The sequence below is a fragment of the Sitophilus oryzae genome, unplaced genomic scaffold, assembly GCF_002938485.1.
Source record: "Sitophilus oryzae breed Bouriz unplaced genomic scaffold, Soryzae_2.0 scaffold_771_pilon_pilon, whole genome shotgun sequence".
Classification (NCBI taxonomy): domain Eukaryota; kingdom Metazoa; phylum Arthropoda; class Insecta; order Coleoptera; family Curculionidae; genus Sitophilus; species Sitophilus oryzae.
This window is the reverse complement of record NW_022147386.1, coordinates 507,999-523,202: the sequence shown is the minus strand read 5'-3', so window position 1 is coordinate 523,202 and position 15,204 is coordinate 507,999. Positions and strand designations below refer to the sequence as shown.

The 15,204-nt window shown below is 34.6% G+C and overlaps 3 protein-coding genes across 4 annotated transcripts in view; 2 read left to right on the top strand and 1 right to left on the bottom strand.

Annotated features, from left to right (window-relative positions):
• Positions 1-5,336: 5,336 nt before the first annotated feature.
• LOC115888493 (testis-specific serine/threonine-protein kinase 2) lies at positions 5,337-9,151 on the top strand. The gene is made up of 2 exons (XM_030908243.1): positions 5,337-5,862; positions 8,327-9,151. Exons 1-2 carry the CDS (start codon positions 5,558-5,560, stop codon positions 9,063-9,065), a joined length of 1,044 nt encoding a protein of 347 aa, XP_030764103.1. The 5' UTR covers positions 5,337-5,557; the 3' UTR covers positions 9,066-9,151.
• Positions 9,152-9,237: 86 nt separating this feature from the next.
• On the top strand, positions 9,238-10,835 carry LOC115888494 (replication stress response regulator SDE2). Its single transcript, XM_030908244.1, has 4 exons — positions 9,238-9,485; positions 9,546-9,772; positions 9,832-10,074; positions 10,420-10,835. Exons 1-4 carry the CDS (start codon positions 9,396-9,398, stop codon positions 10,766-10,768), a joined length of 909 nt encoding a protein of 302 aa, XP_030764104.1. The 5' UTR covers positions 9,238-9,395; the 3' UTR covers positions 10,769-10,835.
• A 9-nt stretch (positions 10,836-10,844) lies between these two features.
• Positions 10,845-15,204, bottom strand: part of LOC115888489 (RNA helicase aquarius) — a 92,857-nt gene continuing 88,497 nt past the window's right edge. For both annotated transcript variants that reach the window (XM_030908239.1, XM_030908238.1), the window contains 5 exons: positions 14,419-14,761; positions 12,326-12,523; positions 11,313-11,489; positions 11,044-11,253; positions 10,845-10,992 (listed from right to left, as the gene is read on the bottom strand). In XM_030908239.1, the coding sequence (XP_030764099.1) occupies positions 10,906-10,992; positions 11,044-11,253; positions 11,313-11,489; positions 12,326-12,523; positions 14,419-14,761 (1,015 nt within the window). In that variant the 3' untranslated portion in view covers positions 10,845-10,905. The remainder of the gene's footprint in view (positions 10,993-11,043; positions 11,254-11,312; positions 11,490-12,325; positions 12,524-14,418; positions 14,762-15,204) is intronic.

The window sequence follows — 15,204 nt, the reverse complement described above, 5'->3', positions numbered from 1 at the left end:
TGCTTTGAAAATGGCGCAAGAAAGTAAACTTATGGTCATTCCAATGAGGGACTATGAACCTTTTAAGAAAATTTACTAAGATATATGTCTTCCTTCATCGATTTTTTGCTCCGCAAGTTTATTTTCAGAAAAATATAGATTGGATCCTAAATATAGATATACATCAAAAAGCACTATTTTATTCTATTATTTTCGATTAAATTTATCTGCATGCAAAGAACTTACGACTTACGAAGAAAATCAAAGATTTTCCTTAATTTAAATAAGAACAATCTTCGGATTTTCTCGGGGTTTCTAACAGGACAATGTCTCCTCAACGAACACCTCAGTGTATTGAAGCTGAGAAACCACAGCGAATGCAGATTCTGGGGGGGAAATGAGGAAACACCAGAACACTTCATCACTGAGTGCACCGAGGCGACAAAACCGTTCGAGCCTTAAACTCTTTGGTACGGCTGATGTCGGAGAACTCGCCTCCGTCAACTGTACCTCTGTGGAGCCGTCTCAGATACTGGCTTTTGTCAAAGCCCTCGGTCTGGCTAGTTATAACTCGTTATAACTCAAGAAGGGGGAACACACCATAAATCTGTAAGGTCGCGTTGATTAAACGGCCCCCTCCCCTAAACATTCTATATTATACCATTAGACCAGTCAAATAAGATCTATTATAGGATTCACTTGGAAAAAAGTGATGGAAAACTAATTATGGTTTTGATTTGTTCAGTTGACATGAAAGATAATTATCCTAGTTTTGCACGGTTGCTCGACCGCCGCTCGACTCAGGAGGACTAAAAGATGGTACAATTCTTGGATTTTTTTCAGATTTTAGCCTATAGTTCCGAAACGTTACGTTCTAGCCAATATTTCGTTATTACAAAAATTAAAGACCATTAAATTTTGCGTATAATGAGTATTAATTCGTTCAATTCGGTCAAGTAGTATGGCAGAAATCTAAAGATGAAGAATGGTGATATTTACCAATATTGGTGTTTATCAGCATTAAAGTGGCATTCAAACGTTGGTCACACGGAGATGACCATTCTAAATAATAAATCATACAATGAAAGTTGCCGAGCATCAAATTAGAATTTTACATCTAGTAATACATGCTGAGGAAATGAAAATGTTTGTGCCTAACTCTCCATGAAATTATGAAGTGGTATTCTGAATTAACCTAACACTTGATACGACGTTTCATTTACATCTTCATCAGGGTAGGACTAACAATTTAATATTGAAGAAAAATGTGAATCGATTTCGGCATAGTAGGGGACGGGCTACAAGATGACGCCCTCGATGTTAAAAGTGGCGAACTTTTAAAAATTCTGTATTTCGAAGGGGATTAAAGCAAAATATCAAGTGTGTTATATTTTTGGAAAGGTAATTTTAAATTCTTTTCAATAAATTAAAAATATACAGGGTGTCCTATATAAAAAATCAAATGTTCTGTTGATAATTCTTAAATTATTAATTTTAAAAAAATTATACTTAAATCATTAAATTCTACGTAAAAAGGTGTTTTGGAAATGTTTCCATAAAAATACAAAATTTTCCATAGCAAAAAAGTTACAGCGATTTGTTAAAAATGCATATTTTTGAAAAACACTCCATAACTCCGAAACGGTAACAGATATCGATATGCGGGTTTCACCATCATGTTTTTGACAAAAATTGAGCTGCAGACACCGATATTAGTTTTTATCTATCTCCTATAGAAAAGGGTTTTTCCATTTAAAAGCGTCGAATTGGACCCACCCTGTACAGGGTGTTCCATTCAAATTAAAGAAGTTATTGTTGTTAATGCTGTTTAAAGCTAGTAATTATTTAAAATAAATCTTTAGACCGTTTGTATAAGGCAGTATTATTTTTATTATTGCAACATAAAATTTAGAAAACTTCAGTAGGTACAATATTTGGTTTTAAAAACTTAAATGCGCATAGAGAAATAAAACATTAAAATTGTTATTGCATTTTCACAAAATCGTGAATATTTCAAAAACGGTAATATTAAGTTTGATAAACCTTAATCAAATTTTGTCCCACTAAGAATAGCTCTCAGCTGTATCTCGGAAAATATTAGCCGTAGGGCCTACGGAAAAAAATATTTATAATTAAAGGGGGTATGAGAAATTGCTGGAAATTATTTTCAAGTTTATAAAACGGCGCGACTGCTATGCAAAATAAGAAAATATTTTTTTACAGAAATTTGCCTATATAATGGGTACTATACATAATAGTTTCATAATTCAGTTAATTTTGGATTTTTTTTGTTAGAACTATTTTCCCCTATTCTTAGATCTGTCTTTATTTAAATGTTAATAACTCCGGACTCTCTGGATGATCAGCATCCAACAAACGAGGGTTCGTTTAAAAGAGCGTTTCTTACTCTATATATTATACCATAAAAGTGATAATAATATGGTTTTGAACGTAGACGCTAGGGGGCGCTTTCTTACAATTTAACAAACAAAGCGCGTTTTTTTCAAAAAAAATACGATAGTATATGTAATTTTAGCTGATAGTAAAGAGTAGTAAAAGCTTAAAAAGTCAGCGAAAACCGCATCGTGATATCTTCGTTAAAACCGAAGATATTAGCAAAATTATAATAAATACCAAAAAATAAGCTCTTAATTACCTTATTTTTACAACATGGTATCAGTAGCCCTCTTGATTATGCCCATTCTTACAAAAAAATAAGATAGAAACAGTTATTTTATTTTAAAATCGACGAAATACCAGGATACCATAATACCAGATGTATTAATATCTAATAATTAAAAGATATTAATAATATTTAATAATAAACGATGATGGTATGGGCTGTGGAAAAAAGTTGATTTTGATGACGTAGTAGTATTAACGTCAAATTGTTATTAGATCAACATTTTGATAGTTTTAGCCATAAAATAATAAATACAAGAAGAAGTGTCAAGTCAATGTTAAATTATGGAAACAGCGTGGCTGCCTGGGTAACTAATTTTCAGATATGGCGGCTGGGACATTTGACATGACATAGACATGACAATTTCAATTTTATGAAATTTATTTCCGTTTCCGGTTTTTAATGGCGGGCTGTTCGGGAGGTTTAAATGAGGGTTAATATACTTTTTACTCTTTCTAGTAGTAAATAATACAACAAAATTACTCAAAAATATTTATTTGGAATTTAGAACAATGTAAATATGCAAATCAACACAATTAAAGAGCTATAAACCAATAAACTACTGTATCAATATTAAATATTTAAATAATATCAGAGATGCTGTGTTAAAGCGAATTAGTAAAGTAACAGTGCATTGACTTACAGAAACTTGAAGATAAATAAATGTTTTCACAGCTTCACGGATAAATAACTGGAAGCAGGAAAAAGGCAACCGGAACCCACACAAAACCTGGAATCAAAAAAAATATGTAAAAAATATAAATATAGGTACCTACATAAGACTTTTGTGAATTAAATCAAACAGGACTTGAATGAAAATAAAATGAATAAAAAATATGATACATATACATCTAATACCTCATTTGTATTTTAAAAATAATCTACATACATAGATTTATAGCATTATTGCTATGAAAATACATAATAGGTACCTATGTGATATGTAATTACGCATTTCTGTTCATCTTGTAGAAATTTAACGTAGGCTAATAATAGTTCAATAATCATAATTTACCTTGTATAACTTGCTTTCAATTGCTCAAAATCACCGATCAGTCTTTAAAGTAGAGATACGGAAAAATCCTTGAAAGAATATCCCAAGATCCTTGGGTTTAAAGCTAAAAAAATATAAAAACAGTTAATATATTACCTATTTTTACCTATAATATGGCCCATACCTGCTACACGCCGAAACGTCGATTTCATCATTTTCTTCATGTAATTAATATCATATATACTTTATTAAAGTGTTAACAAGGAACTTTATATCAAAAAACATCTTTGTACTTATAAATTTCAGCCGAAATATCAGAAACAAACTTCCAATCAAATGCAAAAATTAAAATGGCGCCCGACCTTGCCAGAGGCCTCGGGAGCTGACGCTGACACACAGACAAAAGACAAAAGAACAGGACGCCGACGTGCATAAAAATGTTCCGTAGCAGAAATTGACAGAAATCATATAGAAATATTCAGATTTTTGTCAAGGACAGTCTAGAAGGCCATGCTTTCTGCCTGGGTAGAACCGCGCCACAACTGTTTCCAATTTTCCGGTTTACTGTCACCCCCCTGGTTTTAGCAGCGTTTTTTATCTTTTGATTGCTTTTTCAAAATGCCAAAAACTTCAACTACTTCAAATAATAAAGGCATTTTGAAAAACCAATTAAAAGATAAAAAACGCTGCTAAGACTATCAAAATGTTGATCTAATAACAATTTGACGTTTATACTATTATGTCAAAAGCAACTCTTTTCCAAAGCCTACCATGACTTCACTGAGGCATCGTTTCTTGTTCACTTTTATTAATATCTTAATTATTAGACATTAATGCATTTGGTATTATGGTATCCTGGTATATCGTCGATTTTAAAATAAACTAACTGTTTCTATCTTATTTTTTGTTGTTCTATCTAGTACCTCTGATTCCATACTAGCTCGGATATACCTTCAAATTTTCCGTTCACGTATTGAATGTCTTATTAACTAAGAAATATATACATACCTTAATGTTATGGGAACGCTTTCTTCCACTGACACACATTTCCTATAATTTATATCTCATTTGGAAATATACGCCCGCACCATATGTTACATAGGAGGTTAAAGCTGTCTTTCGACATGCGGTACATAGCTTTGAATTTCTTGTATGCCAATTCACGAGCGCAAATATAGTCTACACACATATTTGTCAACTTGTTGTGTGCCAATTCACGAGCGCAAATGAAAGCACCTCTTTTTTCATTTTCCGCTATGGATGTACCCAAAACCGGCGACGACGGCGGCATCCTCGTCTTATATACGCGAGTGCTACAACAACATCGTCTTCACTTGACGACATCTTGGAGGAGACTAGGTATCTCCACTATAAAATAAATCTGACCATAATCGTCCCGATGCAATCCGATGAACACATTCAATCGATTTCGGTCGGAACGACCAAAATCGAATCGATCTGGATCAGGACGATTATGGTCGCTCCGATTTGGTGAGAATCCAACCTTTCAACGAACCCAAAACATACAAATTGTAAAAATCTAATCGTTTGAGTCAATACTCCGTGTCGAATGGGGTGCATAACCCTGTATTATTAAAAAAAAGGTAATTAGCCATAAAGATAGTAGAAACCGTCAAAGATTGGCCCTTTTACCGTGTAACAATAAAAATACGTCGGGAATTGACGTTACGGGTTGAGACATATCCTCCTGTCAAATCGTATGCCAAACCGAAACCAAATTTTCGTACGACAAAGTCAATATGGTAAACTGGGTACAAAACTAAAGAAAATTCCATGTTAAAGAAAACCCGGGGGCATTAACACAACGTTATCTGAATGGGTAATACGAGCAAATTAAAAGTTAGAAGCGCTAAATAAGGAGGAATCGTTTATTTATTCACATGGCTGCTCGATTGAGCCCGAGAAATTCCGAAGTGAACGCATTAGAACAGAGGGGCTACCTAATCGGGAAGAAGATTGGTCAGGGCTCGTACGCCACTGTGCACCTGGCCGACTATGTCGACAACACTGGACCGAAGAAGATGCGCCTGGCCTGCAAGATATTCGACAAAGAGAAGGCGCCCAAAGATTTCTTGGAGAAGTTTTTTCCGAGAGAGTTGGAAATACTGACGAAGATCGAGAATCCGCACATCATCCAGGTGCACAGCATTTTGCAGAGGGGACCTAGGGTGTTTATTTTCATGAGGTGAGCATCCTTAAAACTGCTAACATGCGTTTAGTACGCTTAGCTAAGCATATAGTAGCCAAGCTCTATAAAGTAGCTATTCTTAATACTAAATACAATGAAGTTAAAACAGGCACTTGAATTTTCAAATCTAAACAACAGTTAATTAACTGATTTAAGGGTATTAGTTTAGATAGTCTTTCGAAGGCAGGACTACGTTAATTTAGATTTCACATGCTAGAGAAGCATACAGGATGCTTCAAAACGAAAGTAAAACATTTTAAATTAGAATTATTTGTGTGGTTTTGAAAGACTTCAAGTTTGAATATGCCCGACATCTATTATTATATGTAACAAGGAAAAAGCATTTTTTTACGAATAATTTGATACCACACACTTGGTGTTTTGATTCAAATTGTCGTTATGAACCACGTGTTACAATTTCAAATAAACCATATTCGAAAATCTCAAAAGTTGACATATGATATGTCATTCTATTCAGAGTGTCATTTTCTATCGAATAAAGTAAGAAAATACCGAGGGTGCCATTTAAAAATCAAACGTTGTAGTCATTTCCGGCGAAACAGGAAGTGACCGAAAACAATTAAATACGTCAATCAATCCTAATTTATGTCATATAGTTACATACCAAATCTCGTTTTTTAACTGAAAAAATAAAAAAGTTATAGGGGTATAGCCACTTTTGAGACGCACCCGGTAGCGAGCCACCCGGTATAGGAAAAATGTGGAGAGAAAAGTTCTTGACTTGACCGTTTTGTGCTAGAAAATTTTCTTTAAAAATTGTTGAATCTAACATACATAAATAGTCATTCTACTAAAAAACAATTTGATTAGCCACATACAAAACCGGTTTTCACCTCAAGCCAAATTTTTTGGGTACGCCGTTGTATTATAGGGTGTCCCATTTTCGTTTTTTATGGAGTTTCTCGTTTATGAACAGGGATAGAAAGATGCGGTTTTCACATTACTGTACCTACAACTTTTTTATGAAACTAAAGATGCTACACACATATTTGTCCTAACCCCCTGGTTTCTGAAACCTGAGTTCCATAGCGGTTTTCACTCATTGGCCAACTAGATTTGTGTGTCCAACAAGCTCATTTTCTGTGCAGTTTGTTAAGAAAACACGACGGAAAGCAAAATTATCTGGTTAAATAAAATTAAATAAAATAATCATACTCTTTTAAAGTACCGTATGATAAAAAAACGGCGTCAGCGATGGCTATGAAATGAAGATCGCTGTCATTTTATAATATGTAAAAGTATATGGGGAATGTCAACAATAATCGTCATTCCCAAGCCAACTGGACGCCGTTTTTTTTTCGATCATTCAGTATATGTCACATTTACCTGTATTTACCCATTGGTATACCGGGTGCGTCTCAAAAGTGGCTCCCCCCTATACCTTTTTTTTATTTTTTCAGATAAAAAATCGAAATTTGGTATATTAGTATATGACGTAAATTAGAATTGATTGACGTATTCAATTGTTTTCTGTCACTTTGACTCGAAATACCAAGTGTGTGGTATCAAATTATTCGTAAAGAAATGCTTTTTTTAAATATACTAATGAGCCACCCTCGTTCCATTTGAAATAAATTGAGATATGAATAAAAATACGATTTGGGCATCTTTTTAACCGGCCAAAGAGAAGACACGAATAACAATAGACGATTAAATCAATTTTTCCTTGATTAAAAATTAGTGTTTTTAACACAGCCATTGCACTCTAGATTAAAATTTAAAACTCAATTTTGTTTTAAGAACAACTTTGAAAAGTTGACATATGATATTCGCATTTTATTTAGAATGTCATTTTCTATCGCATAAAGTAAAAAAATACCGAGGGTGTCATTTAAAAATCAAAAGTTGTAGTCATTTCCGGTGAAATAGGAAGTGACAGAAAACAACTGAATATGTCAATCAATCCCAATTTATGCCATATACTAACATACCAAATCTCGTTTTTTTATCTGATAAAATAAAAAAGTTATAGTGGTGAGCCACTTTTGAGACGCACCCGGTATACCGAATGCATCAGGTATATTTACGCAAATTTCAATATACCGGATGTTTGCCCTTTTCTGTGTCAATATACACTATCGGTTAGGAACAAACGGGTTGAACTATACGATTAAAATATCTGGCGCAGACAGATACTGAACGACCGGGAAGTTTTGGACCGAACAATCACATACACTGACGTTTTTAACTGAACAGTCAACAGTCCTACACGTTAAAACCGTGCAAAAAAGCGAAGTGTATGGACTATAAACCTGAGCGCAGGGTTAACAGTTTTTGTAATTTTATCTTGTAAAATGGTTAAAAATAATATTTTCAGGGGAGGTGTCTAATCTGGAAGACCTTTTTGAATGTTTCCGCATTTGTTTATTTGTACCCTGTATATTGTACCTACTACAAGTGAACAACAAAATTATGAATTCTTTATTTATGTTTTTTTTAGATATGCCGATAACGGTGATTTACTAGACTTCATAAAGCGAAACGGGGTAGTACCCGAGCAACAAGCAAAAATATGGTTCCGTCAAATGGCCAGCGGACTACACTATCTCCACGGCAAAAACATCGCCCACAGAGACTTGAAGTGCGAAAATATCCTCCTCAGCAGAAAATTCAACGTAAAACTCGCTGACTTTGGTTTTGCGCGATTCTGCGTCGACTCTGACAACAGAAGAATTCTCAGCCAAACATACTGTGGTTCCGCAGCTTACGCCGCACCAGAAGTAGTCAATGGGACTCCATACAACCCTAAACTGTCAGATGTTTGGTCCCTGGGGATTATACTGTTTATAATGCTCAACGCTTCCATGCCCTTCGACGATTCAAACTTGAGGAAGCTGCTAAAAGATCAGATGACAAAAAATTGGGTGTTTAGGTCGCGCGTGAGGGAAACTTTGTCCTCTAGCGCGAAATCTCTGGTAAGGCACCTTCTGGAACCGGATTTGACGTTGCGTTTGACGCTGGATCGCGTAATGCAACACGAATGGCTAAGAATAAGGAAGGATAGACCGTCCTCGCTGATCGGAAGGCTAGTTCACTCGGCTCCTCACGGCCAAACGGCGGGACAATCAGGGGTGGTTGCGGGGGAGTACCGCGAAACTGAAACGGTACCGGGGGATTTCAAGAATCCCGACATCAAAAAGAGCGAAATGAAGATCAATCTGAACGAGAATATGTCTTGAAAATTGACAAGTTATTGTCTTTTCATAGGTCATAGGGATTTATTTAAAATTTTAGCTGTAAAATAAACTGTATATTAAAAAAAAATCCTTCATTTTGTATTGTACATTTGGTTGCATACTCTCTTGGTTTATCTAAAAATTTAGTTAATACTGTATGTTCGGTTGCCTGTATCCGTCATTGTGTGACTGTCATCTTGTGTGAAATGTTAAATCTTTTGACATTTTTTGATAAACAAAACGAAAATAACCTGTGAAAATAAGGCAAGAGTTGGCAAGAGATTGTTTGAACGTTAATATTTTAACGTTTTAATTCGTTTAATTTTTCTTACAATGGAAGTTTTAATTGGCAAACAACAAGTAATTCGCACAGATCATTGTGCAAGTTCCAGAGAATTACGAAGTATAATATCATTTCAATTGGTAAGATAACTCAAGGTAAAATCTTAAGAAACAATATTCTCACTACAATTTTGTTTTCAGGGTTTAAAACACGAAGATTTTTACTTGATTTCTAATGGAAAATTATTAAATAATGAAGATGATCTTATTTCCGGTCAAGTACATTTTATCCCTACTACTCTGGGTGGAAAAGGTGGTTTTGGTTCGATGTTAAGAGCAATTGGGGCACAAATTGAAAAAACTACAAACAGGGAAGCTTGTAGAGACCTGAGTGGTAGAAGATTACGAGACATAAATGAAGAACAAAGGTATTTTTAATGTTTATTTATACATATTAGAAATGTAATATAATATACTTTGTTTATAGATTAAAGAAGTGGGTAGCACAGCAAGCAGAAAGAGAAAAAGAAGCTAAAGAAAGAAAGAAAAAGAAATTAGAAAAGTTATGTGAACAACCCAAACATGAATTTAAGGACACAGAATATGACAAAGAAAGGTCAGCTTTACCAGAGATGGTGGAAGATGCGGTGTCAAAAGGTATGGAAGCATCATGTAAAAGGAAAGCTGACGATAAACCTGAAAAGATTCCTAAGAAAAAAAAGAAACTATGGTAAGTCCTTTTGAGTATGTATGTACTGTATGATCGAAAAAAAACGGCGTCTAGTTGGCTCGGAAATGAACATAGATGACTGTATCAATGACATTCACTGTATAATTTTACATATAAAATGACAGCGATCTTCATTGCATAGCCATCGCTGACACATTTTTTTTTTCGATCATGCTGTATGTATGTTATACCATATAACTGAAAAAAAAAACAGAATCAGGGATGGCTTGGAAATGAAAATTGCTGTAATTTTGTATGGGAAATGTCATGGGTCGTCATTTCCAAGCCAACTGTACACTGTTTTACAGTGACAGCTTATAGAACATTTATAAATGTTTTCTGCAGGGTAGACAGTGATTTAGAAGATTTTGACTCGTCAGAAGAAGATAACTCAGATGATGGAGAGGGCAGTACTTCAAATAAAGATGAAGAACCTGTATCATTAGGTGAATGCAGTAGTTCACATTCAGAAAGTCCCGAAATCCAGGGGGATTCTAAACAAATCAAATTAGATCCTGCATTAGATGATTTATCAAATATACAGAAGAATGAATCAGATAAGATTAATATTTTTAAAGTTAACAACCAGACCATATCAGAAGAGGAAACTGACAGCTCTAAAAAGACTTCAAAAGAAGAAACAAACTCACTCTTAAATACAAATGAATCGGAAGAAACACAAGAGGAAAAATAATCCATAAGTGGTGAAAGGTTATGTTATGAAATCGCTAAATAATGTAAGATTAAAAATAAATTAAAAACTATTTTATAATTAAAAGCTTTTTATTTTACTCTTAAAAAATATCTTAAATATTAAAGTACACATTAAAATCATTCATCATTTGCAACTTCACCAGTATCCATTGTTTCTTCCCTGTTTGTATTGTCTTCCATATCTTCATCTTGTTCCTCTATTACCTAAAAAAGGTCAAGAGTTATTTTTAAAACTAATTTTTTTATGTGACATACTGGGACGTCTTCAGGTTCAGCTTGCGGTTCAACCTGTTGAACCTGTGCCTCTTCTTCCACAGGTTCATCTTGTATTGGAACAGGCATTTGCCCATTCTCACTTTCATCCTCACTATCTGTATCTCTGTCTTCACCAGGATGAGAAGCTATTAGACCCTCATGTGATTTTGCCTCAATGTCACCTGGTTTGTCCCACTGTTTTTGTGTTTGCTAAAAAAAGAATTTTAATTGACTAATAAACCCTTAAAGTATATATTTATAAACTTTACTTCATAATGCACTTTTAAAGCTTTTACTCTTTCAATGTAATACTGGTACACAAAATTAGCCATATGTGTCATATCTTCGACTACCATACGTTGCGCGTTGGGTTTCTGATTATTGTATCGCTGGGTGGGATAAAGCTCATTCAAAATAAGGTGTAGCTTAGTCGTTCGTTTCAATAACTAAAAAATAATGCATTTTGCTGTAAATAAATACCATATGATAGAAAAAAAGGCGTACAGTTGGCTTGAAAATGAAGATCGATGACATTCCCCATATAATTTTACATCATAGATAAAGGAAATAAATTTAGATAATTTTGGGTCGCGACCGTTGTACGCGATCTGGCGCTGCTAGAGCGGTTGCTAAGAATAATCGCAAAACAGAAATAATTTTTACTTGTCCATATCTCTTGTCAAAGTCAGAATCTCCAAAAATTATAAAATCTTTCAAAATCTAAACCGCTCTCATTGAAAAAAATCAGAAAAGTGTTTAAAGCGTCCATTTTCAAAGTAATTATTGCTATCTTGTGAGTTTAATTTAAGTTTTATTTACTCAAACCCGTGATAATTGTGAAAAAGTGGCATTAAAAACTTAAAAAGCTGTGCTGTGAACGGTGAACTGCAAAAACCATCATAGATCGTGGTATAACGTCGGTTTACAATGTTTCATACGTATTTCATACACGTCCTTATATAAAATAAAGTTTCTTGTATGCAACACACTGTATTTTATTTATAAAATTAAAAGAAAATAATAAATTTGAATAAACAATATTTGGCGATATAATTCCGGAAAAAGCCGAACCGCTCCGAAATTTTCAAAAGCTTTGGGTCGCGACCGTTGCAAGAATAGCGCCAAATAGTGTTTACATTGTTCTTATGGGCACTTTCCAATCTAAACTTGTTACATTCAGCTATGTTTTACATATAAAAAATAACATCAGTCTTCATTTCATAGCCATCGCTAACACCGTTTATTCTTCGTTCATAAATATTGTATCTTGTTGATATTTTACCTGTTCAAATGCTGGTGTTAATTCAAAACAGTTTTGGAAAAGAGATACTCTGGCAAAGATATATAACCCCAGTCTAGCACGAGACATAGCTACAACTAAACGTCTAACGTCTCTTATATGACCAACCGCTTTAGTTTTTACCAAAGACAATAAAATATAGTCATTTTGCTGTCCTTGATATTTATCAACAGTAGTCACCTGAAATAATATACAAATAAATATTAAAACAATTTCCTTGCAGGGAGACCTTATCTTAAGGCGGACTCTGACGACTCATGTACTTGGCAGGTACGCCAATGTTTGCGTACTTGGCAAGTATACTATCTTTGTAAACAACATTTTTTCATTTGAAGGGTCCAGGGGAAAATCATGATAAGCGCATGGGTGGTTATCAGATCCAGTGATCAGGTGATTATCTTCAAAATCCAAAAACACGTCAATTTTGTTTGTGAGGGGGACAACTTTTGCCCCAAAAATGATTGCAGAATCTTCAACCCTCTAAGCGGGGGTGTCATCCCCCAACTTTTTTCGAATGGGAAGGGGGGTCAAGTGGCGTTGCAATGAAAAGGGCTTTCTATTCTCTATATTTCCCCGCTTCGTTTTTAAAAATCGGTCGAGTCATTTTGAAAATATGAAAGACTGAAATTTGAAGAGTACTTTTTTGCAAAAAACGCATAAATTGAATTAATTAAAAAAAACGTATCTTATTAATGAAGAAAATGCTGAAAATGTTGCCCGTCAACCTCCATACAGTAATACAAATTATTTTCAACCCGATTTAGAACATTCTTAACATTGAAGAATTTGCGGGGTCACTTCGCAACAAATATCAATAATTCGTCTTCGCAGGTCTTCTAATGAGGCGGGTGGAGTGCTATACACTTTACTTTTTATGTGTCCCCATAGCAAAAAGTTTAAAGGAGTCAAGTCGGCTGACCGGGGAGGCCACTCAATTGCACCCCTTCGTCCTATCTACCGAACGGGAAAGTTATTGTTTAAATAATTACGTACATTTTGAGAGTAATGTGGAGGTGCACCGTCTTTTTGAAATATTAGTTCCGCTTCAACGTATCCAGGATTGTTCTCTATGATGTCAGTTAGGGCTGGGTCGATGGTATTTTCCAGTAAATCCAAGTACATATCACCTGTTAGACTTCCAGGAAGAAAAAAAGGACTCCCAATATAATTTCTAAAAATACCAGCCCACACGTTCAATTTCTTAGGGTTTTGTGTATGCACCTCGTGAAAAACCCTGGGGTTGTCCTCAGTCCAGTAGCGATAGTTGTGCCGATTAACTACACCTTTCAAAAAGAAAGTACACTCTACCTAACCCGATCGTTCATCCTTGTGGCAAGTGAAAAAATGCGTAAACATCTAGAAATAATAAGAAAAAACAGTAAATTGGTCGTAAGAATTTATCCTTATCATTTACTCTGATAAATGTTTAAATAAACTTTTCAAATTTCACTCATTCATATTTTCTCAATGGCTCGACCGATTTTCAAAAACGAAGCGGGAAAGTATAGAGAATAGAAAGTCCTTTTCAATGCGGTACCACTTGACCCCCCTTCCCGTTTGAAAAAAAATGGGGGATGACACCCCCGCTTAGAGTGTTGAGGATTTTGCAATAATTTTTGGGGCAAAAATTGTCCCCCTCACAAACAAAATTGAAGTGTTTTTGAATTTTCTGAAAAAAAAATTACCCTGGCCGTTATGCCTTGCGGAACGTTTTCGATGGGCCACCCTGTATATAACATATTGCCCTGCAGAGTTTATACATTTTGTAGGTACCAGTTAGACCTACTATAACATTGTAAAATCTTAAAATTAAGAAATTGGCGCACGTAAACCACTCACACAACATGGCAAGTATATGCCAATAACCAATGTTTGTCAAGTACACGAGTCGTCAGAGTCCGCCCTTATACAACGATAAATGTGTATAATAAAAACTCCATAACCAAAACAGTCATAGCATGTTCAGCAAAAGAATATATGACAGAGACGGTTGTTGTCTTTGTCAGTTTCGGGTGTCTCCTGTCAAAATAATATATTCCTTCAATGAACAAACTATAGAGGAAACGAAAACTTACTTTATGGGGTCGTCCAATCAGAGGGTTATTTGCGCACCGAGCGTTTATCACGTCCCTTATCAGATGTTTTTGTCCATTATAAGTAGATAATATAGTGATTTTACTAGCAGGATACCCGATCAGTCTCATAAACATAAATACAGCCACGCAGTACTCCGCTTCTGCCAAATTTTGGTAAAAATAAGGGTTAGGTTCGGATTCGCCCACGCCATTGAAATCCTGAACGTCGATCAGCTGAAAGTCAAACTCGAAGCCGGCATTCGCTCTTTGGTACTCAGGCCACGTTTCAACATGTTTTAGATTTCCTAAATGCTTGTATCTCCATTTATATAGGTTGCATATGCTGAAAACATATTTAAATATAATAATATGTGTGTATTTTTATAGGAGACAAAAAAAAAGACTAAGAAATGAGTATATCAATAAAATAAGCGAGACCGCGAAGGTACTTTAATATGGCAGACTTGATCCGTCATCTGCGTTCTACAATTTTTAAAACTTGTTAAAATATAATTTAAGGTTGTTAGAATATAACTTAGGTTAGACTCAAAAATTTTTAGGTTTTCTTTTACATTGAGTTAAATATTATTGGTTATTAAAATTATTATAGGCTTGGTGCATTTCAGTTGATTTCAACAAATTCCGACCGCAGCGCTTCAACGGCAAAAATCAGAAATTATCAGTATATAGTTCACGCCGCCGTCATGTTGATCGCATTAAAATAAAATTGAAATGGTGGTTTTGTCATAATGTTATGTCATGTCTATTTTAGTTTTTTGCTAGTGC

Coding starts and splice junctions, on each gene's coding strand:
- LOC115888493 (XM_030908243.1), top strand. CDS start 5,558: ATGGCTGCTCGATTGAGCCCGAGAAATTCCGAAGTGAACGCATTAGAA. Junction 5,863..8,326: donor AGGGTGTTTATTTTCATGAG/GTGAGCATCCTT, acceptor TGTTTTTTTTAG/ATATGCCGATAACGGTGATT.
- LOC115888494 (XM_030908244.1), top strand. CDS start 9,396: ATGGAAGTTTTAATTGGCAAACAACAAGTAATTCGCACAGATCATTGT. Junction 9,486..9,545: donor GTATAATATCATTTCAATTG/GTAAGATAACTC, acceptor TTTTGTTTTCAG/GGTTTAAAACACGAAGATTT. Junction 10,075..10,419: donor AAGAAAAAAAAGAAACTATG/GTAAGTCCTTTT, acceptor TGTTTTCTGCAG/GGTAGACAGTGATTTAGAAG.